Source organism: Scyliorhinus torazame, chromosome 14 (assembly GCF_047496885.1).
Source record: "Scyliorhinus torazame isolate Kashiwa2021f chromosome 14, sScyTor2.1, whole genome shotgun sequence".
NCBI classification, from domain to species: Eukaryota; Metazoa; Chordata; class Chondrichthyes; order Carcharhiniformes; family Scyliorhinidae; genus Scyliorhinus; species Scyliorhinus torazame.
The window spans coordinates 160,389,906-160,414,394 of record NC_092720.1 but is presented as its reverse complement, the minus strand read 5'-3'; the positions used below and the strand labels follow the sequence as shown (position 1 = coordinate 160,414,394).

At 46.2% G+C, this 24,489-nt stretch overlaps 1 protein-coding gene across 2 annotated transcripts; it reads left to right on the top strand.

Annotated features, from left to right (window-relative positions):
• The first annotated feature begins 333 nt into the window (after positions 1 to 333).
• Positions 334 to 7,890, top strand: LOC140390117 (uncharacterized). Of its 2 annotated transcripts, none has more exons than XM_072475040.1 (4): positions 334 to 466; positions 2,144 to 3,171; positions 5,883 to 6,039; positions 6,127 to 7,890. In XM_072475040.1, exons 2-4 carry the CDS (start codon positions 2,500 to 2,502, stop codon positions 6,858 to 6,860), a joined length of 1,563 nt encoding a protein of 520 aa, XP_072331141.1. In that variant the 5' UTR covers positions 334 to 466; positions 2,144 to 2,499; the 3' UTR covers positions 6,861 to 7,890. The 2 variants fall into 2 exon arrangements, with proteins under 2 accessions (XP_072331141.1, XP_072331143.1); XM_072475042.1 differs by lacking the exon at positions 334 to 466 and adding an exon at positions 506 to 731.
• Positions 7,891 to 24,489: the final 16,599 nt, after the last annotated feature.

Genomic DNA, 24,489 nt, shown 5'->3' with positions numbered 1-24,489 from the left:
CTCCACATGGACAGTGACCCAGACCAGGGACCGAACCTGGGACCTCGGCACCGTGAGGCAGCAGGGCTAACTGACCGCGCCACCGTGCTGCCCTACATAAAAACTCATCTGAGGCTACACATTGATTTTGTTAGTTTGAAAGCCTCCGAGAATGAAGAATGCTATTCCCACACTACAGATCTGTCAAACATTTACCAGGGGAACTGAGACAGCAGCTGCAATAAGTGAGGTTTTATTCAGATGGGACAAGGACAAGTTTAAATCCCCACCTGAGCTGCTGCTCAAAGTCGCCTCCGTTTCCCCGGTCAGTTTCCCAAATTTCAGGAAACTCCTGTTCCTGCAGAAATATTTGGATTGTCTGTGAGAGACGTCAATCAGAGAGCCCACCCACTCTGCCCATTCTCTCCTCTTCCTCTACCACAGCTGCTTCACTTCCTGTAGGGACTCCAAACCAAGTCAGGAGATGGTGAGTGAAGGAGCAGAATTTAGAAGAATTACATTGCACAATATCCACACTAATGTTCAGGCAGTCTGACTACCCTGTGGGCAGTCAGGTGTGGAAATGCCCCTTATGCTGTGTGACAAGATCCAGCTCAGAGACCTGTTCACTCGGTGCTTTGTGCTGAGCTGTTTGATTGGCTGTGTGTTGGATATTGAGTGTTTATTGGAAGCATTTCCCTTCTGATTTACAGACTGAGTTTTGTTGATGGGTCATTACTGAATATGAGAAGGTGAGGTGTCATTATCTGGCAGGGGCAGAGGCACATTTATTGAAATGTTTTTTAATATCTTTAAAGATTTTAGCTGAGGGCCTTGGCCTTTCCCTAAAGCCTGGGCTTGGATTTGATCGTTTTGCCCAGTGCTGTGCCTGAGAGCTGAATTTGGGATGTGCAGTCTGAGTGAGTGCAGTGCATCTAATTTCCCAGGATAAACCAGAACCCTTCAGTCAGCTACACTTAAGCAATATTTTCCTTAGCTTCCAGCACTTCCTGCCCAGTGTGTTTTCTTCCAATAATTTGTGAAAACAAGGGGAGAAATTTCAAAATCTGCACTGAATTAACAGTGTTTTTATATTAAACACATACCCGAAGGGTAAAACAAGTCTTTGCGAGCACAACACAAGCTCATGGTGAATTGATTGCCCTTTTTACACTCAGCCAGACCGTCTTTTCCTTTGCCCTCATGGTGCCTGGGAAGATCGGGTCTGGTTGGAGGAAAGATAGTAGCCATGTTGTCTGCTCCTGGTCACTATCCAGTGTCCCTGCTGGAAACAGAGTTGTATGACAGTCAAGTGTGGAAAAAGAAAACGGGCGTAATTCTCCGCAATCGGCGCGATGTCCACCGACCGGCGCCAAAAACGGCGCAAATCAGTCCGGCATCGCGCCGCCCCAAAGGTGCGGAATCCTCCGCATCTTGAGCGGCCGAGCCCTAACCTTGAGTGGCTAGGCCCACACCAGACTGATTTCCGCCCCGCCAGCTGGCGGGAAAGGCCTTTGGTGCCCCGCCAGCCGGCGCAGAAATGACTTTGCCGGGCGGCGCATGCGCGGGAGCGTCAGCGGCCGCTCACGGTGTCCCCGCGTATGCGCAGTGGAGGGGGTCTCTTCCGCCTCCGCCATGGTGGAGACCGTGGCGAAGGCGGAAGGAAAAGAGTGCCCTCACAGCACAGGCCCACCCGCGGATCAGTGGGCCCTGATCGCAGGCCAGGCCACCGTGGGGGCACCCTCCGGGGCCAGATCGCCGTCCCCAGGACCCCACCCGTGTTGCCTTGTCCCGCCGGTAAGAGAGGTGGTTTGATTCTCTCTGGCGGGACAGGCATTCTAGCAGCGGGACTTCGGCCCATCCGGGCCGGAGAATCGCCGGGGGGGGGGCTCGCCAAAAGGCGCGGCGCGATTCCCGCCCCCATCGAATATCTGGTGCCGGAGAATTCGGCAACCGCCAGGGGTGGGATTCACGCCAGCTCCCGGCGATTCTCCGACCCGGTGGGGGGGGTCGGAGAATCTCGCCCCTGATTTGTACCTGATCCTCACACAGGGGAATAGCAGACTGACACTCACTGTGGAACAGTCTCAAAAGGCGTCAGCCCCTTCAGCAAAGGAGGAGAGTGGGCTGGAGGAAATCATGTTTCCTTTTTTTTGTTTTACAGAAGGAGTGCACCATACTATACCAGAGAATACAGAGAGGATACACTCCGCAGATAAATCCTGACCATCACACAAGGAACAACTGCGGGAAGACATCCAGTCCCTTCTCAGCATTGCTCAACACAGAGAAGGTTGGCAATTACCATCTTCTGGAAATCGGTCGGATCGGGGAGATTTGACATATCATCAGATCTGAAACTGGTCAGTGGTGTGGAACCTTCGATCAGCACCAACTTTTCCGAAGGTGATAGGTCAGAGTGAGGCTGGGAAGAAATGAGTGAGCTCCAAGAGGGGTGAAAGTTTTGATCTGTCATCGAGGCTTAGCCCCTTCACATGGGAGAAACCCTTCACGAGCAAAATGTGTGACAAATCATTCTTGTTTTCATCAACCCTCTGTAAACATCAACGCCTTGACACAGGGGAGAATCCCTTCACGTGCAAAATGTGTGATAAAACATTCTTTTTGTTATCGACCCTTCATAAACACCAACGCCTTCACACAGGGGATAAACCCTTCAGGTGTGACGTGTGTGACAAATCATTCACACGGTCATCAAGGCTCAGTGAACACAAACATCTTCACACGGGTGGGAAACCCTTCAGTTGCAAAATGTGTGACAAATCATTCCCGTTGTCATCGTACCTCCGTCGGCATCAGCGCATTCACACGGGGGAGAAACCCTTCACGTGTGAGGTATGTGACAAATCATTCATACGGTCATCAAGCCTCAGTGAACACAAACGTCTTCACACAGGGGAGAGACCCTTCAGATGTGATGTTTGTGGGAAGACTTTCAACCGAAGTGACATTCTTCTGTCACACAAGAGGATTCACACAGGGGAGAAACCCTTCCCATGCAAAATCTGTGACAAATCATTCTCGCAGTTATGGAATCTCCGTGAACATCAACGCCTTCACACAGGGGAGAAACCATTCACGTGTGAGGTGTGTGACAAATCATTCACACAGTCATCGCACCTCCGTACACACCAACGCACTCACACAGAGGAGAAACCTTTCCGATGTAAGGTATGTGACAAATTATTCTTCGACTCAATGGCTTTTTGCATACACAATCATATTTACATGGATCGTATGGAGCAAAATCATTACCTGAGTCACCTTCTCTCTGCGCACAACACATTTACATAAGAGACAAATCATTCACATATCTGGTATGTAACAAATCATTCTCGGACTAATCTGCCCGCTGCGCACACAGGTGAGAAATGGTTCATGTGCGAGGTGTGCAACAAATTATTCTTACAGTCATCAGACCTTCACAGACACCAGCACACTGACTCGCTTTACTTATGTTGAGAGTTGTCTGTGTTGTTTACCCTCCAGTACTCACACAGGGGAGCTATCCTTTCAAAGTCTGTCTCAGGACTGTCTGCATCCAACCTCTCCCACCATCAGTCCAATCATTTCAAGGTCAATTTAACCTTTGACCAGATTGCCAAACATCACCAAAATAAGACATCAGTATGGATAGAAGCTCCTGCTGATAAGAACGAGGAGCAGGAGTCGGTAATTCAGCCCCTCAAGCCCACTCCGCCATTCAATACGATCATGGCCGATCTCTCGGCATTCACTCCACTTTCCTGCCCGTTCTCCACAACCCTTCAACTTATTATGAATTAAAAATCTATTTCCTTCTTAAATTTACCACATTCACCACACTCCGGGGTTAGTAATTTCCACAGATTCACAACCTTTTGAGAGAAGTAATTTCTCTTCGTCTGTTTTAAATCTGCTACCTCCTTATCCACGTGTCATTTTAATTCCCTCACCTCTTTGCCCTCAGATTTCCACTCTGTTCCAATGAAGCTCAACGTAAGCTCAAGAAACAGCACCTCTCGTTCTAAATTGCCCCACAAGAGGAAGCATCAGCTCCATGTCTTTGTCATTACATTTTATCAGCTTCCGTATCTCAATTAGATGATCTCTCATTCTCTAAACGCCAGAGAGTTTAGGACTAAACTGCTCAATCTCTCTTCATAAGACAAACCCCATATCTTTGGAATCAATCTACTGAACCTCCTCCTCTTATTCAACTACATCCCTCCTCAAATCAGGGGACCAAAACTGTACACAGTACTCCATGTGCAGTCTCACCAATGCCTTGTATAGTTGCGACAACACTTCGCTTTTATACTCTATCCCTTTAGCTATAAAGTTCCATTTGCCTTCCTTCTTACCTGCGTACCTGCATACTAGTTCCTGAGATTCATGCACGAGGACATCCAGATCCCTCTGCATCGAAGCACTCTATGAGGTTTCTCTCCATTTATATAACAAGTTGCCTTTCTATTTTTCTGACCAAAATGAATAACCTCACACTTAGCTACATTAAACTCCATCTGCAAAGTTTTGACCCACTCACCTAACCTATCTATATCCATTTGTAAATTTCTTATTTCTGCACTGCAACTTACGATCCCACCTACTTTAGTGTTGTCGGCAAATTTGGCTATCGTACCTTCGATCCCTACATCCAAGCCATTAATATAGATTGTAAACAGGTGGGGCCTGATGACCGAACGTTGTGGCACCCCAACTAGTTGCACCATCGAAGAACACTAGCAAATTAGATAAATACAATTTACCTTTCATAAAACCCCTCTGATGGATTGTGTTTTGACTTTCTAAATGTCCTATTATGACTTTCTTAATAATGGATTCTAACAATTTCCCAATGACAGATGTTAAACTAACTGGTCTATAGTTTCCTACACTCTGCCTCCCACTCTTTGTGAATAAGGGCGTTAGCATTTTTCCAATCCACTGGAACCTTTCCCGCATCCAGGGAATTTTGGATTATTCTTACCAATGAATCCACTGCCACTTTTTTATGACGGTCGGATATAGGCTATCAGGCCCTGGGGACTTGTCTGACTTCAATCCCAATAGTACTTTTTCTGTATTGATGGTAATTGTTCTAAGTTTCTCCCTTTCTATCCCCTCTGCATTACCTGTTACTATTGAGATGGTACTACATGAAAATTGAGGCAAAATATTGATTTTGCATCTCTGCCATTTCTGTGTTCCCCACTATTAACTCCAGATCCCATCCACCAAGGGACTGACATTAACTTTAGTTACTTATCAAAGCTTTTGCTATATTTTTTATATTTTGTTCCATTTTCCTTTCATAATTTACCATTGCTCTTTTTACTATTTTTTAGTGTCCCTTTGTTGATTTCTAAAAGTTTCCCAATCTTCAAGCCTGCCACTGGCCTTTGCAATATGGTATGGCTATACTTTTGTCTTTATGTTATCTTTAACTTCCTTGCCCAACCATGGATGTTTTTTTCCCCCTTACAATCTTTCTTCCTCTCTGGAATATACTTTAGTTGCAATAAATGCACAAATTTCAGAGGGTCGGTGCAGACTCGATGGGCCGAAGAACCTCCCGCATGGTAGAAATTCTATTCCCCGTTCTGTGTTTCCCTGTGATGGACAAGAGGGCAATATCTGAATATTAAATGTATATATATGTTAAGTTTTGAAACCTTAAATCGTAGTTTTTGAGTTCAACAGACAGAAAGATCATACGTTTCTTAACTAATTTTATGAGATTTTGTTTTGGAGATGGCTCTGACTTTGGCATAAGATTGATCTCTAATCAGAAGTCCCCCTGGGTGCAGACTGAAAATTTTCTCCAGCACTCGGAAAATGTGTCACAAGACAGCACAGCAAAGTCTGAGCCATGATTCATTTTTCATTTCTTCCTTTAGGTAAAGCTGGCCCATAACGCCCAGGAGCACTCGTTGACTGGAGGGCGGATTCAGTACATCAAGGAGCTGACGGGACAGGAGGGGTTCACGAGGAAGCTGTTTGGCCTCTCCAACCCCACGATAACCAATGGCGGATCAGAAATGGGGATGAGTGAAGGTGATGTCAGCAGCTGAGTTTAAACCATCAGAGGAGAGTTAATTTATGTGACTAAAGATAATAATTGTGACTTTCCTCCTCTGACAGATACACAGGTGTTCGTGGGCACATCAGATGGCGATAGAGGAGAGTTGACAGCAGCGTCCAAGATTCCTGAAAGGGCTGATGAGGAAGGAAGGGAGGTGAATACCTCACAGCAATGTGGCATGGCAACTGCAGTGGAGGAAGGAGAGGAGTGTCAGGACGAGAAGATGTCTGATTTGGAGGGTAGTGTTGGTGAGTTCAAGTTAAATATTGTGGTTTGTGTGAAGGAGGAGGCCTGTGATGATCTGGCTGCTGTGCCGGAGGGAGGGCGCTCAGAACCTTCCAGAGGTGAGGAAGCGGCTTTGGGAGCAGAAGCTCTGCTGTCTCCACGAGCACACGGACATCAGGTCCCTGCTGTTATTGAAGATAATGAAGAAGATCTGAGACCCCTTGAGTACTTACATCAAGAACACGTTCAAAGTACAGAAAGTTATCAGGCCACTTCTAACTTGCTTCAGCAAACTTTGACTGAATTTAAGACAAACGTTAGCCAGAATCAACAAAGAAATGGTGAGTTTGTTCCGCATCATCTACAAAGAGACCGTGAAGTTCTTCAGAAACATCTACAAAGAGACAATGAGATTCTTCAGCAACATCTACAAAGAGACAATGAAATTCTTCAACAGCATTTACAAAGAAACAGTGAGATTCTTCAGCATCATCTGCAAAGAAACAATGAGATTCTTCAGCAGCAGAATGAGAGTCTTTGTCAGCTTCTGCAAAGAAACTTTGAATGAATTGAGGCCAATTTTGTCTCAGATTGTAGCGCCTGCACCTTATGGCCAGCAGCAGCCCAGTGCAGAGACATCTGCTGCTGAACATACCTCTGGTACAGGAGAGTTCACATCATGGGGACGGGGGAGATTCAGCAGGCATTACGGTTCACCCCTCCAATATTGACCCTATTATTTTCCCATACTGAGCGATATTTTTCTGTCTGAATTTTGCCATTACTGAGAGCCTCTCCATCGTGAGGACAATGGTGGAAGAAGCCAGAATTTGTGAGTCCTGTCAGCCCAATTACAGCACCCCATTTGCATGGGATCAGGAATGGGCCGGGTTGGGATTTGTATGTCTCAGAGTCAATTGTCCATAGAAATCAGCAGTTGCCTCCACTCGTGGTTCTGAATGAGAGATGTCTGAAAATCAACATGTGTAAGTTTGACCCAAAAGGAACAGGTTTGAACTCTGTGGGTTTGTTTGGAAAGATAATGTACCCTTTTATAGAGGATGTGGTCCTCAAGACATCTTTGTGGGAGGTAGGCTGCCCTTGGAGATTCTTGAATGTGCATGAAAAGTGTATAAACTCATTGGAACTGAGAACTCAAAGAACTGTCAAAAATAATTGGCAGAAGTGTTACAATGAACTGTCAAAAGGAGCAGTTAAGCCATCCAAGCATTTAAACCTCCTGCCTTTAATGCCGAAGAAACTGTAGTGTTAAAATGATTTCCTTTCATGCTGTCTGTTGATATAAACCTCATGTATTTTCTGTTGACATGAGCCTCATGTATGTACTGGATTAATGTTGTATGATACATTTCAAAATCTCCATTGTCACGGTAAGGTGCCTGCCATACTTTGATTGACAGCTCCAAGTGGTTATGGACAGTTGAAGTGGGACTATGAATTGGAATGCTTTTTAAAGACAGGATGATGCAATTAAATGAAATGGTTGTTATGTGGAATGTAAATGTACTAATTGGCTTTTTAAAATAAATCAATGGACTCAAAAAATAAAGTCTACAACAGACACTTGGAACTTCATTTTATTTAACCTCAGCATGGGTCTTGGGGTCTGCCCATTGTGGATAACGTGAGCTGGTATGGGTGGTGTAAGGTGTTAGGATACTGTTGTAAAACCTTTGTTCTGTGTTTCCTTTTTTAATCTTTGCCTTCTGGATGCTTTTCATCTACAGTTCTTGCTGGCTGCAGCCAAACTGAGACTTTTGCCTAAATTGCAGACTTCAGGTCAACCGAAACGCCCTTGGTCTGATGGACTAGCCATGTCTTCTCCTTTGGGTTCTGTGGCAAAGCCCGTGATGTCAGTTTTATAAACTTGGCATGCAGCAAATCAGTGAGTCTAAGCCATCTCTTGTTGCTTGCGATTGATGGAGCCATTCGGAATATTCCAGAAGAAAGGCGGGTCATGTGAAGAGCTCCATTTTTGTCCTGCGTTCTGTGAGAAGACACAGTTCAGGAAGCAGCTGGAAGACACTCTCTCTGCTAGGTGTCTTAAAAGGCTGTTAGTCAGACTTGTGAAGGCTTGTTTAAAAGACAGACAGCAGTCAGAACTGTGAAGGAACTTCTGGAGTACAAGGCTGCCAGCAGTTTCTTACCAGGTTTGCGATTCTTTAATCCTCTGTCTGAATGGCTGGGAAGAACCCAAACTGAAAACCCTCTTTATAATACAGCTGGAGCTTCTGCACAGAGATCAGGCGAACACAAGGTCTGTAAAATTCTCAGGAATAAAGATCCTGTAATATCTCAGGAGACAGAGCCTCCATCTGGTAGTCGGAGGTCAGAATTGCATCGATGAATCTTCTGTGTAAAGCTCCATCTGGTGGTCGAAGGTCAGAATTGCACCAACCTGAATCTCTTGTACCAACCAGAGGGTCCCCAGAGGGTCACATTTGGAGAAGACCGGCGCCAACAGAGGCCACAACCTCAGCAGCAGCGAAGATTCATCTCAACCATTTTCCTTCAATTCCAGTTGTTTTAATTCTTCCCCTCCCCTTACAGTGTGTCTGTCTTCTGTGTATCTGTGAGACGGGCATTTTGGAATTGGTAGATGAGTAGACCATCGTTCCATTATTTCCTTTATCTGTTCATCTTTTACTTTAGCTACAAACTGTTTGTTACTGTTTACTTAAAAATCTGGTATCTGTAACTGATTGGAGCAGACAGGTGTTAAAGATCTCAGAAAAACACAAATGTCTGGTTAATTCACTCCTGTTGGGACTCTGGAGTCTGGAACTGACCGTACACTCACCCAGGGCGTCGTAACAAAGGGCTATGGGTGGTGGTGGGGGCTTGGGCTGGTTTGAATCAGCACAGAAGTTGGCACACAGGCTTTAAAGGGCCGGTGAACTGGGTGGCGGACAGAGGTTTGCATGGAGGGTTTGAGGAACCATGGGTTGGATGCATAAGTTGGCATGGAAAATATGTGGGAGTTATGATCGGGGATATAGGATGCCATAGAGGGCATGAGGGACATGCGACAGGGGCATCAGGATGGAATGTGGCAATTGTGAGGGTGAAGCAGTTTTCAGTTTCTCCGTTTTTGAACTTCGATACAGTGCCGGTTCTCCAAGACAGGCCTTTCACTCAGCCCGCCTCCTCACCCATTCCTGGGTCACTCAGGCTGACTCCCAGTGTACTCCACCGCCCTGGAACGAATATCTCAACTTCCAGGCCCTTTATCCCGGGTTGGGTTTGCTGCAATCAAACAGTTCAGCACAAAGCACCGAGTGATGTCTAGCACGAGGGGACATAGCTTTAAATTGAGGGGAGATAGATATAAGACAGATGTCAGAGGTAGGTTCTTTACTCAGAGAGTAGTAAGGGCGGGGAATGCCCTGCCTGTAACAGTAGTGGACTCGCCAACACTAAGAGCATTCAAATGGTCATTGGATAGACATATGGACGATAAGGGAATAGTGTAGATGGGCTTTAGCGTGGTTTCACCGGTTGGCGCAACATCGAGGGCCGAAGGGCCTGTACTGCGCTGTTATGTTCTATGTTCTAAACAGGTCTCTGAGCTGGATCTTCTCAGACAGCATAAGGGGCATTTCCATACCTGATTGCCCACAGGCTAGTCAGACTGCCTGAACATTCGCCTGAATATTATGGGATGAAATACATAGGAATCCTAATCCATCACTCACTCCATATTCATTCCTGATGAGTGTGGATAGTACAGGATGCCATCTCTAAAAGCTACTCCTTCCCTGATAAATCTCTCACAGAGATTTTTAGTGTGGGAATAGCATTTTCCATCCTCGGAAGCTTTCAAACTCATAACGTCACTGTGGGATGTGTAGACTTGGATGTGTATGACAGCAGATCAGAAGAGGAAGACCCATGGCATCCTAGACAGCGATGTTTTGCAGTTTTAGGATCAGCACATCCACAAGAGAGAGGAGAGGAGAACGCAGGAGAGGGGTTGATGGGAGGGAGGAGCATAGAAGCGATTGGGAGAGAAGAATGAACCAGTTCTTGGGAAGTGACCCAGGGAGTGGCTCTGAGAATTGTGGAGTAACACTGTGACTGGGGGATTAACACTGATGTGGGGAGTAACACTGTGACTCAGGAAGTGATTCCATGACTCGGGCAGTAACAGCATGACTCGGACAGTTTCACTGTGAGTTGGGGAGTAAGCCTGTGACTCGGGGACGAACCCTGTGATTCGGGGAGTAACACTGGAGTAACACTGACTTGGGAAGTGATTCTGTGCCCAGGACAGAAGCTGTGCTTAGGGAGTTCCTCTTGCTTCGGAAGTGACAATGACTCGGAGATTGACTCAGAAATGACTAACTCTGAGGAAATAAAATAAGGGACATTTGAGTTGGTATCTCAACAGGTATGGTGTGTGGAGAGGGGGGAGATGGGTGGTGGTGGGGGGGGGGGGGGGGGGGGGGAAGGGACGTCAACTGGTGAGGGAGGAGGCGAGTTATTACCTGACCTGCTGAATATCTCCGGTAGCCTCTCCACATATGTCAATGATATCACCGCACACATACACCATCTTCCTGATCCTCTGTTGTAAATACTCTGCGATGTTTATTTAATCCCATTAATTTCTGGCAGTGATTTTTATGCTTCTGTTGTCACGATACTCCAGGCTAGTGCGCGGTCAATTCCAGCCACACCTCATCCAGAGTCACAACAGTTAAAATTTAATTTAATTTAAAATACTCAAGGTCCTTAGCTGAGCCCAATAAAATACCGTCACCAGGTTTGTAACTATTATAATTAAATGGACAGAAAATGTAACTATCGAATACCCCTTTCCCAACCCGCCTTCATAACTCCCCCCCACTCTCTACATATATACACACACACAACACAAACAAATTACCTCCTGTAAATACTATTCATTACAAATAGTATTTGTGGAGGGGGGAAAGGGAGAGTGGAAGCAGAAAGAAAATATTGATAAAATAATGGGATAAAAACCTTTGATGCAGTACGATAACTTCTAGTCAGTGTCTTTCTGAAGTCCAGCCTTTGTTTTAGTACTTTCCTTCTGGGCGAGAGATGGTTTTCTCTGGCAAAATTATCGACTTCTCTGCAGACTCAGCATCATTTCAAGTTCACAGCAAAGATGTGCCAGGCACTTACTGGTTTTAGAACAATAGAGCAGTTTCATCATTTCAGCAGCATTGTTCTTTGTTCCTTTCACTTCTAAGTGCTTCTGCCCAGTACTCCCAGAAAGCATCATGTAGGAACCAATCACTGATCGTTGTCAGGCAGAACACTGTTCCTGGCCAACCTAACGGTTGCCAGTTAACCAATCGAACCGACTTCTTACAAAACTGGTTCCTAAGGTTTACCCGGTGCTGCGGTATCTGGCCTCTGCTCTTCAAAAACAAAACCTGGGAATATAGTGTCCTGACAAGCGGGCTATTTCAACTGAATTAAAAACATGTTTTAAAAATGTTGAATGTTCATAATGGTTTGGCAGTGTGGCATTTATTGCTTTTAAAATGAGACAGGGTAAAGCTTTGTAAAGCCATTAATGACAGGTCACTGGCAAGCAACAAGAGTGGGAGAGACAGGGCGGCACATGGCACAGTGGTTAGCACTGTTGCCTACATTACTGAGGACCCGGGTTCGAATCCCAGCCCTGGGTCACTGTCCGTATGGAGTTTGCACATTCTCCCCGTGTGCGTGAGTTTCACCCCCACAACCCAAATATGTGCAGGTTAGGTGGCTTGGCCAAGCTAAATTGCCACTTAATTGGGAAAAAAAATTGGATACTCTAAATTTATTTTTTTTAAAGTGGGAGAGACTCCTGGTCAGACATGCTCAGTGTGGATTGGCGCCCCGCAAGCTATAAGCCTCTGGTAACAGGGTAGTGACCTATTCCAGGAAAAACCTTGCTTGGGGAACAGATGAATGTCTGGCACCACTTGGTGTGGGAAGAGAAATAACTAAACACCTATGAGGTGGCAAGTTCCATCTCACAGGAGACATCCTCTGCTTCTAGAAACTGTCCTTTTGCTGCTCGCAGTCAAAACAAAATATCAAAAAGAAAGTCTGAATTACAGCATCTGGGGTTGATTTGATTGTAAATAATCTGAAGGAAGAAGTGAACATTTTACAGAGTACAAAGAACAAAGAAATGTACAGCACAGGAACAGGCCCTTCGGCCCTCCAAGCCCGTGCCGACCATGCTGCCCGACTAAACTACAATCTTCTACACTTACTGGGTCCGTATCCCTCTATTCCCATCCCATTCATGTATTTGTCAAGATGCCCCTTAAATGTCACTATCGTCCCTGCTTCCACCACCTCCGGTAGCGAGTTCCAGGCACCCACTCCCCTCTGTGTAAAAAAACTTGCCTCGTACATCTACTCTAAACCTTGCACCTCTCACCTTAAACCTATGCCCCCTAGTAATTGACCCCTCTACCCCGGGGAAAAGCCTCTGACTATCCACTCTGTCTATGCCCCTTATAATTTTGTAGACCTCTATCAGGTCGCCCCTCAACCACCTTCGTTCCAGTGAGAACAAACCGAGTTTATTCAACCGCTCCTCATAGCTAATGCCCTCCATACGAGGCACCATTCTGGTAAATCCCTTCTGCACCCTCTCTAAAGCCTCCACATCCTTCTGGTAGTGTGGCGACCAGAATTGAACACTATACTCCAAATGTGGCCTAAGGTTCTATACAGCTGCAACATGACTTGCCAATTCTTATACTCAATGCCCCGGCCAATGAAGGCAAGCATGCCGTATGCCTTCTTGACTACCTTCTCCACCTGTGTTGCCCCTTTCAGTGACCTGTACTCCTAGATCTCTCTGACTTTCAATACTCTTGAGGGTTCTACCATTCACTGTATATTCCCTACCTGCATTAGACCTTCCAAAATGCATTACCTCACATTTGTCTGGATTAAACTCCATCTGCCATCTCTCCGCCCAAGTCTCCAAACAATCTAAATCCTGCTGTATCCTCTGACAGTCCTCCTCGCTATCCGCAATTCCACCAACCTTTGTGTCGTCTGCAAACTTACTAATCAGACCAGTTACATTTTCCTCCAAATCATTTATACATACTACAAACAGCAAAGGTCCCAGCACTGATCCCTGTGGAACACCACTGGTCACAGCCCTCCAATTAGAAAAGCATCCTTCCATTGCTACTCTCTGCCTTCTATGACCTAGCCAGTTCTGTATCCACCTTGCCAGCTCACCCCTGATCCCGTGTGACTTCACCTTTTGTACTAGTCTACCATGAGGAACCTTGTCAAAGGCCTTACTGAAGTCCATATAGACAACTTCCACTGCCCGACCTGCATCAATCATCTTTGTGGCCTACCCTTCCACAAAACCATGATGCCTCACTAATACGTCCATTTGCTTCCAAATGGGAGTAGATCCTTTCACGAAGAATTCTCTCCAGTAATTTCCCTACCACTGAAGTAAGGCTCACCGGCCAATAGTTCCCTGGATTATCCTTGCTACCCTTCTTAAACAGAGGAACAATATTGGCTATTCTCCAGTCCTCCGGGACATCACCTGAAGACAGTGAGGATCCAAAGATTTCTGTCAAGGCCTCAGCAATTTCCTCTCCAGCCTCCTTCAGTATTCTGGGGTAGATCCCATCAGGCCCTGGGGACTTATTTACCTTAATATTTTTTAAGACGCCCAACACCTCGTCTTTTTAGATCTCAATGTGACCCAGGCTATCTACACACCCTTCTCCAGACTCAACATCTACCAATTCCTTCTCTTTGGTAAATACTGATGCAAAGTATTCATTTAGTACCTCGCCCATTTCCTCTGGCTCCACACATAGATTCCCTTGCCTATCCTTCAGTGGGCCAACCCTTTCCCTGGCCACCCTTTTGCTTTTTATGCACGTGTAAAAAGCCTTGGGATTTTCCTTAACCCTATTTGCCAATGACTTTTCGTGACCCCTTCTAGCCCTCCTGACTCCTTGCTTAAGTTCCTTCCTACTTTTCTTATATTCCACACAGGCTTCATCTGTTCCCAGCCTTTTAGCCCTGACAAATGCCTCCTTTTTCTTTTTGACGAGGCCTACAATATCTCTCGTTATCCAAGGTCCCCGAAAATTGTCGTATTTATCCTTCTTCCTCACAGGAACATGCCGGTCCTGAATTCCTTTCAACTGACACTTGAAAGCCTCCCACATGTCAGATGTTGATTTGCCCTCAAACATCCGCCCCCAATCTAGGTTCTTCAGTTTCCGCCTAATATTGTTATAATTAGCCTTCCCCCAATTTAGCACATTCACCCTAGGACCACATCCTAGTAACAATGTTCTGAGTAACAGATGCTGGAACTGCTGGAAGTGGACAAGCTGAGTGGAATGAGAGATGCTGTACAACACATCAGACTGAAGGAAGCAGCAATGAAAGGTCAATATGTGAATTATTCTGCCACAATTCCTGACACATAGAAGTTGTAGCCAGGGCACAGGTTAGAAACTTAGGGTTTTCAGAGTTACCACAGTTTGGTACATGAATCAATATAAATCTCTTGTGCTGAACAATCTCTCACATCCACAAAATCCCACGTCTGACAAACAAATACCTGACTCTCTCTCAGACCAAACTCACTGCCCGAGGCCTAAGTCTGACTGGCTCCGACCTGGAAAACTGGCTCCCTCTCCATAAGTGATAGGCTCTCTGGCAACTCTGCTTAAATTGGGAATTAAACAATAATGCTTAAGACACAGCTGTGATTATTTGAGCAGCACCATCTTTGTTCCTGGCTGCTACCTAATCCGTCACTTACAATGCAACAATGGAGTAAAACAGTAAAACTGTGTTGGCAACAAATGCAGCTTTTTATCTCACCTCATCAGCGCAGAGACAGACCATTCAGCCCATCTACTTTCTGCAGGTGCTTATGTTCCACATGAGCTTTCTCCTGACCTAATTTCTCTCACTAGCAGGAGATCATTCTATTCCTTTCTCCCTCATCTATGTACCTGGCATCCCATCAAACACATCAAAACTATTTGCTCCAAACAATCCCTGTGGGGGTAAGTCCCACATTCTAATCATTCTCTTGGGAAAGGAATGGCAGGGGGGTGGGTACCGGAGCAATGGGTCAGAAGGTGAAAAAATTGAGGGAGAACTAGGGAATAGGGCCAGTATGGCTCTGAGGAAGAGCAGACAGGGAGATGTTGCTGAAAACAGCGGGACTGGTGGCCTGAAGTGCATATGTTTTAATGCAAGAAGTATAACAGGTAAGGCAGATGAACTTAGAGCTTGGATTAGTACTTAGAACTATGATGTTGTTGCCATTAGAGACCTGGTTGAGGGAAGGACAGGATTGGAAGCTAAACATTCCAGGATTTAGATGTTTCAAGCGGGATAGAGGGGAATGTAAAAGGGGTGGAGGAGTTGCGCTACTGGTGATGGAGAATATCACAGCTATACTGCGAGAGGACATCTCAGAGGGCAGCAAGGCTTTATGGGTAGAGATCAGGAATAAGAAGGGTGCAGTCACAATGTTGGGGGTTTACTACAGGCCTCCCAACAGCCAGCGGGAGATAGAGGAGCAGATAGGTAGAAACATTTTGGAAAGGAGTAAAAGCAACAGGGTTGTTGTGATGGGAGACTTTAACTTCCCCAATATTGACTCGGACTCAGTGCTTGGGGCTTGGACGGGGCAGAGCTTGTAAGGAGCATCCAGGAGGGCTTTGTAGCCAGTTAAAATGGCTAACTCCCGATTTAGAATGGCCAACCCCGATTTAAAATGGCGAACGGAAAAGGCTGATGGGAAAATCAGCCAACAGGACTAAAAACAAGCAGCTGCAGGTAAAACTATGTATTCGCCTCTGGGGAGGCCAGATGGAATCGATACCTGCAGCCATCAGCATAACACACCAGCCATCTGAATATCAATTAGCAATCCCCGGGAACAATATGCAACAAATTAGACACACAAAGCCAACCCAGACTTTTTGGCGCCAGCAGGAGCCTACACAAAGAGAGGTGAACGACCACCCCAAAACCGCCCGTCGCTCAAGGAATCGCTCCAGCACTGGAGAATATCGAACCAAGTGATTGGGACAAAGCCCAATCATTTGGAACCAGGTATAGGGTCCGCCCCGAAAGGCGGGAAGCCCCTGGGGACTATAAGTATAGAGTCCAAGTTCAAATCGGCCTTCTTCAACCTCTCTCCATCCTTCCGCACCCTTCGAGACCCTTCTGCTAACCTTCTGCAACAGCCGCTAAAATCGTAAGTCTTACTTCAACGCTCATTACGAGATAGGCGCTCCTGGCTATCGACCTGTTGCACCAGCTTTGAATCCCGCAGGCTCAGAACCCATACGAAAGGCCATTCGTTTCCCTGACCTGGTGGGCCATTTCCAAAGTTAAGTATTGGCCTGTTAGTTGTAGGAAGTAGCTTAGAAGTAGAATTAATGTATAAGTATTGATTACTGTATAGAATAAATGTGCGTTGATTTAACTCTTACTAAGCGGTGTGTTGGATTATTGATCATTACTCGGACTTGAGCCACGTGGCGGTATCAGAAAGATACCTGGCGACTCAGGAGCAAAGGTGATAGAACAAGAGCAATTAAACTAAGGGTAAAACGAGCAACAGCTTCTTAAAACAATATGTAGATAGTCCAACTAGGGAACGGGCTGTACTGGACTCGGTATTGGGGGTGAGCCTGGCCAGGTGAAAGAAGTTTCAGTAGGGTAGCATTTCGGAAACAGTGACCACAATTCAGTAAGTTTTAAAGTGCTGGTGGACAAGGATAAGAGTGGGCCTTGGGTGAATGTGCTAAATTGGGGGAAGGCTAATTATAACAATATTAGGCGGGAACTGAAGAACCTAGATTGTGGGCGGATGTTTGAGGGTAAATCAACATCTGACATGTGGGAGGCTTTCAAATATCAGTTGAAAGGAATTCAGGACCGGCATGTTCCTGTGAGGAAGAAGGATAAATATGGCAAATTTCGGGAACCTTGGATAATGGGAGATATTGTAGGCCTTGTCAAAAAGAAAAAGGAGGCATTTGTCAGGGCTAGGAGGCTGGGAACAGACAAAGACTGTGTGGAATATAAGGAAGGTAGGAAGGAACTTAAGCAAGGAGTCAGGAGGGCTAAAAGGGGTCACGAAAAGTCATTGGCAAATAGGGTAAAGGAAAATCCCAAGGCTTTTTACACATACATAAAAAGAGGGTAGCTAGGGAAAGGGTTGGCCCACTAAAGACCGGGGAGGGGGGGGAAATCTATGTGTGGAGCCAGAGGAAATTGGCGAAGTACTAAATGAATACTTCGCATCAGTATTCACCAAAGAGAAGAAATTGGGGGATGTTGAGTATGGAGAAGGGTGTGTAGATAGCCTGGGTCACATTGAGATCCAAAAAGACGAGGTGTTGGGAGTCTGGAAAAATATTACGGTAGATAAAGTCCCCAGGGCCTGATGGGATCTACCCCAGAATACTGAAGGAGGCTGGAGAGGAAATTGCTGAGGCCTTGACAGAAATCTTTGGATCCTCACTGTCTTCAGTTGATGTCCCGGAGGACTGGAGAAGAGCCAATGTTGTTCCTTTGTTTAAGAAGGGTAGCAAGGATAATCCAGGGAACTACAGGCCGGTGAGCCTTACGTCAGTGGTAGGGAAATTACTGGAGAGCATTCTTCAAGACAGGATCTACTCCAATTTGGAAGCAAGCGGACATATTGGCAGCATGGGTTTGTGAAGTGGAGGTCGTGTCTCACTAACTTGAGAGTTTTTTGAGGCGGTCACAAAAATGATTGATGCAGGTAGGGCAGTGGATGTTGTCTATATGGACTTCAGTAAGGCCTTTGACAAGGTCCCTCATGGGCGACTGGTACAAATGTTGAAGTCACACGGGATCAGAGGTGAGCTGGCAAGATGGATACAGAACTGGCTAGGTCATAGAAGGCAGAACGTAGCAATAGAAGGGTGCTTTTCTGATTGGATGGCTGTGACTAGCGGTGTTCCGCAGGGGTCAGTGCTGGGACCTTTGCTGTTCATAGTCTATACAAATGATTTGGAGGAAAATATAACTGGTCTGATTCGTAAGCTTGCGGACGGCACAAAGGTTGGCTGAATTGCGGATAGCGATGAGGACTGTTAGAGGATCCAGCAGGATTTAAATCGTTTGGAGACTTGGGAAGAGAGATGGCAGATGGAGTTTAATCTGGACAAATGTGAGGTAATGCATTTTGGAAGGTCTAATACAGGTAGGGAATATACAGTGAATGGTAGAACCCTCAAAAGTATTGACGTTCAGAGAGATCTAGGTGTACAGGTCCACAGGTCACTGAAAGGGGCAACACAGGTGGAGAAGGTAGTCAAGAACGCATACGGCATGCTTGCCTTCATTGGCCGGGGCACTGAGGATAAAAATTAGTAATTCATGTTGCAGCTGTATAGAACCTTAGTTAGGCCATACTTGGAGTATTGTGTTCAATTCTGGTCGCCGCACTACCAGAACGATACGGAGGCTTTAGAGAGGGTGCAGAAGAGATTTACCAGGATGTTGCCTGGTATGGAGGGCATTAGCTATGAGGAGCGGTTGAATAAACTCGGCTTCTTCTCACTGGAACGAAGGAGGTTGAGGGGCAACCTGATAGAGGTCTACAAAATTATGAGGGGCATAGACAGGGTGGATAGTCAGAGACCTTTTCCCAGGGTAGAGGGATAAACCTATGGGAGGGCATAGGTTTAAAGTGTGAAGGGCAAGGTTTAGAGGAGATGCACGAGGCAAGTTTATTTACACAGAGGGTAGTGGGTACCTGGAACTCGCTGCCGGAGGAGGTGGTGGAAGCAGGGACGACAGTGAAGTTAAAGGGGCATCTTGACAAATACATGGGGCAAAATTCTCCGGTATCAGCGCGATGTCCGCCGACTGGCGCCCCAAAACGGCGCAAATCAGTCGGGCATCGCGCCGCCCCAAAGGTGCGGAATGCTCCGCAGCTTGAGGGGCCGAGCCCCAACCTTAAGGGGCTAGGCCCGCGCCGGATGAATTTCCGCCCCGTCAGCTGGCGGAAAAGGCCTTTGGTGCCCCGCCAGCTGGCGCGGAAATGACATCTCCGGGCGGTGCATGCGCAAGAGCGTTAGCGGCCACTGACGGCATTCCCGCGCATGCGCAGTGGAGGGAGTCTCTTCCGCCTCCGCCATGGTGGAGACCGTGGCGAAGGCAGAAGGAAAAGAGTGCCCCCACGGCACAGGCCCGCCCGCGGATCAGTGGGCCCCGATCGCGGGCCAGGCCACCGTGGGGGCACCCCCCGGGGACAGATTACCCCGCGCCCCCCCCAGGACCCCGGAGCCCGCCCGCGCCGCCTTGTCCCACCAGTAAGGTAGGTGGTTTAATTTACGCTGGCGGGACAGGCATTTTAGCAGCGGCACTTTGGCCCATCCAGGCCGGAGAATCGCGGGGGGTGGGGGGCCGCCAACCGGCGCGGCGCGATTCCCGCCCCCGCCGAATATCCGGTGCTGGAGAATTCGGCAACTGGCGGGGGCAGGATTCACGCCTGCCCCCGGAGTTTCTCTGACCCGGCGGGGGGTCGGAGAATCTCGCCCATGAATTGGATTGGAATAGAGGGATACGGACCCCGGAAGTGCAGAAGATTTTAGTTTAGACGGGCAGCATGTTCGGCGCAGGCTTGGAGGGTCGAAGGGCCTGTTCCTGTGCTGTACCTTTCTTTGTTCTTTGTTTTGTTTGAAAGAAGGTTCTCCGGAATTCCTCATTCAATTTATTATTGGCCATCTTATATTTTTGGACCCTAGTTTTGGATTCTCCTGCAGAAGTGGAAACATTGTTTCTCCATTTACCCCCTGGCTCTTAAATTTATAATTCATTGTTTTAAATATTTCTATGATATCCCTCCCTCACCCTTCTCTTTTCTAGGATAAAGAGTGTCAGAATGTTGAGTCTTTCTTGATAGTTGCAATCTAGCAATATCATCCTTATCAATGTTTCCTCACCAGTTTCTCCAGTTCCTTTTCGTTCTTTTTCAATATGTTGATCTGAACTGTGCACAGCTCTCCAAGTGTGGTCTAAACAAGGTTCTAGACAATTTCAACATCACTTCTCTGCTTTTCAATTCTATTCCTCCAAACATGTTATTGTTTGATGAATCAATCTGTAGTTTTGTCCTTGCAAAACTTGTAAATATGACCTTTGGTCCTCCCTAACCTCTCCAATTGAAATAATTTATTCACATGAAGACAACCTATTGTTATTTCAAAGCTTCAAAAATCAGCCCATAGTCTCCACATCCCTAAAGTGCACACAGCCAGCTCTTGTAATCCAATGGGGCAAAATACTGTGAATGCTGGAAATGTGATAGAGATTCTGAAACTGAATTTGAATTTGATTTATTGTCACATACCGAGGTACAGTGAAAAGTATTGTTCTGCGTACAATCCATAAAGATCATTCCATACATGAAAAAACATAGGACATGCATAAATACACAATGTAAGCACACAGACATAGGCATCGGGTGAGCGTATAGTCTTGAGAAGATGGGTGAAGAGATCAGCTCAATCCATAAGAGGGTCATTCAGAAGTCTGGTAACATCGGGGAAGAAGCTGTTTTTGAACCTGTTTGTGCGTGATCGCAGTATCAGACTTTTGTATCTCCTGCTCGATGGAAGAACAAAGAACAATACAGCACAGGAACAGGCCCGCCTGCCCTCCAAGACTGTGCCGATCACGTGTTATATCTAGGCCGTAGAAGGCCTCTATCCTTCTATACCCCGTCTGTTCATGTGCCTATCCAGATAACTCTTAAAGGATGCTATCGTATCTGTCTCAACCACCTCACTTGGCAGTGCATTCCAGGCCACCACCACCTTTTGTGTAAAAAATTTGCCCCGCACTTCTGAATGGAACCTTTACCCCCTCACCTAGAACTTGTAATTGTCATTTCCGCCATGGGAAAAAGTCTCCAACTGTTCACTTATCTATACCCCTAATAATTTTAAAACTTCTATCAGGACGCCCCTCAGCCTCCGTCTCTTTAGGGAGAACAATCCCAGTTTATTCAATCTGTCCTCATAGCTAATACCCTCCATACCAGGCAATATCCTGGTAAATCTTTTCTGTACTCTCTCCAAAACCTCCATGTCCTTATGGTAGTGCGGTGACCAGAATTAGACACAGTATTCCAAATGTGGCCTAACCAACGTTCCATATAACTGTTACATAATTTGCGAGCTTTTATACTCAATACCCCGTCCTATGAAGGCAAGCATGCCATATGCTTTATTTACCACCATTTCCACCTGTGCTGCCATTTTTAAGGATCTGTGGACCTGCACGCCCAGATCTCTCTGTGTCTCTATGCTCCTGATGGTTCTGCCATTTATTTTATAGCTCCCACCTGAATTGAATCTACCAAAATGCATCACCTTGCATTTGTCCTTCTTAAATTCCATCTGCCATTTCTCTGCCCAATTTTGCAGCCTATCTATATCCTGTTGTATTCTGACAATCTTCATCACGATCCGCAACTCCTGCAATCTTAGTATCATCCGCAAACTTGCTAATCAGACCCGCTACATTATCTTCCAAGTCATTTATATATATTACGAAGAGCAGAGGTCCCAGTACTGATCCCTGCGGAACACCACTAGTTACAGATCTCTATTTGGAAAAACACCCTTCCATTGCTCCCCTCTGTCTTCTATGGCCAAGCCAGTTCTGGATCCATCCAGGTAGCTCACCCCTGACCCCGTGTGATTTAATGTTTTGCACCAGCCTGGCATGAGGAACCTTATCAAATGCTTTACTGAAGTCCATGTAGACAACATTCACAGCCTATCCCTCGTCAATCATTTTTGTCATCTCAAAAAATTCAAACAAACTAGTCCTTAGGACCTCCCTCGTACAAAACCATGCTGTCGCTAATAAGACCATTCACTTCCAAATGTGCATAGATCCTATCTCTGAGAATCTTTTCCAACAATTTCACTATCACTGATGTCAAGCTCAGTGGCCTATAATTACCCGGATTATCCTTGCAACCCTTCTTAAATAACGGTAGAACTTTGGCTATCCTCCAATCCTCTGGGATCTCACCTGTGGTTAATGAGGACACAAAAGATTACTGTCAGAGGCCCAGCGATGTCACCTCTTGTCTCCCTCAGTAATCTGGGAGAGATGCCATCTGGCCCTGGGGATTTGTCTACCTTAATGCTTTATAACACACCTAACACTTCCTCCCTTGTGACAACGACCTGTTCTAAAGTGTTTACACACCCTCTGAGACACCACCAATTAACATGTCCCTCTTCTTTGTGAATACAGATGCAAAATACTGATTCAGGACCTCACCTATTTCCTCTGGTTCTACACATAATTTCCCTCCTTTGTCATTGAGTGGACCATCTCTTTTCTAGTTACCCTCTTGTTCCTAATATAGCATTAAATGCCTTAATATTGTCTGCCAAGAACATTTTGTGACCCTTTTTGCCCTCCTAACTCCCTGCTTGAGCTCTTTTCTACTTTCTTTGTATTCTTCAAGTGCTTTATCTGTACCTCACATATGCATCTTTTTTCTTTTTGACAAGATTCTCAATTTCCCTGGTCATCCATGGTTCCCGAATCCTGCATTTCTTATCCTTTCTATTTATCGGCACATGCCTGTCCTGCACTCCCATCAACTGCTCTTTAAAAGACTTCCACATGCCAAATGTGGATTTACCCTCAAACAGCCTCTCCCAAACAACAGCCTCCAAATCCTGCCTAATCTGGTTGTAGTTAGCCTTCCCCCAATTTAGCACCTTCACCCTAGGACAACACTCGTCCTTTTCCATGAGTATCCAAAAGCTTACGGAATTGTCACTGTTCACCACATGTTCTCCCGCTGTAACTTTGATGACCTGGCCGGGCTCGTTCCTTAGTACTAAGTCCAATATAGCCCCCTCTCCAGTCGGACTACCAACATATTATTCCAAAAAACCTTCTTGGACCATCTAAACAAATTCCTCACCATCCAGACATCTAGCCCTAAGGGATTTCCAGTCAATAAGAGGAAAATTAAAGTCTCCCACTACAACAACATTATTTATTTCTACATCAATGCCAGAATCTACATATCTGGATCAGTTCTTTTGGTCCCTTTCAGACTCTCCGGGTCGCCACCAACCTCTTTATCTTGGCCTACAGGGCGAAAATGCAGTCGCTCTGCTCCTTCAATGCCTTGATATCTCAAATTGTTTTCCCTTGGGCTTCGAGCCTCCTTCCCATCCCGCCCAGTGCCACTGCCACTTTGACCGGCGTTTGGATCCTGCCTTTCTCTCGTCGTTCATCATGGTCAGTTCCTTAGTTAGGAATGTCTTTGAATCATCTCCAGGTGGTGGTGGGGTGGGTGGGTGGGGGGGCACAGTCCAGGTCGACGGTCTCCCACTCTCGGGGTGGCCTGAGACCCCTTGCCTCATGGGTCTGTATACCCGCTTGCTTGCTGCTCTGCAGTTTCTGGCTTCCCTGCGGCCTCTTGAGTTACTGCTTCCTGGCATTCTTTTCCTCTCTGTTGTCTTTGTGGGTGAGGGGGTGAATGAATTCAACTTTCTGGGCTAAATTCAATCAAAGATGCCTATTTTGCTGTGTTTTGGAGGAGAGCCACCTGATGTGCGACTGCTCAGCACATCCCTGTCACTGGAAGTGAGATATCCCATACTATTCATGTATTTGTCAAGATGCCCCTTAAATGTCACTATCGTATCTGCTTCCACCACCTCTCCGGCAGCAGGTTCCAGACACCCATACCCTCTGTGTAAAACATTTCCCTTGCACACCTCCTATAAACTTTGCCTCTCGCACATTAAACCTATATCCTCTAATAATTGACTCTTCCAGCTCAGGAAAACCTTCTATCCACTCTATCCATGCCCCTCATAATTTTGTCGACTTCTATCATGTCGCAACTCAACTTCCGTTGTTCTAGTGAGAACAAATCGACTTTATACAAACTCTCCCCATAGTTAATGCCCTCCATACCAGGCAACATCCTGGTAAACCTTTTCTGTACCCCCTCCAAAGTCTCCATATCCTTCTGGTGGTGTGGTGACCAGAATTGAACACTATATTCCAAGTGTGGCCTCACTAAGATTCACTACAGCTGCACCATGACTTGGCAATTTTTATACTCAATGCCCCCAATGATAAAGGCA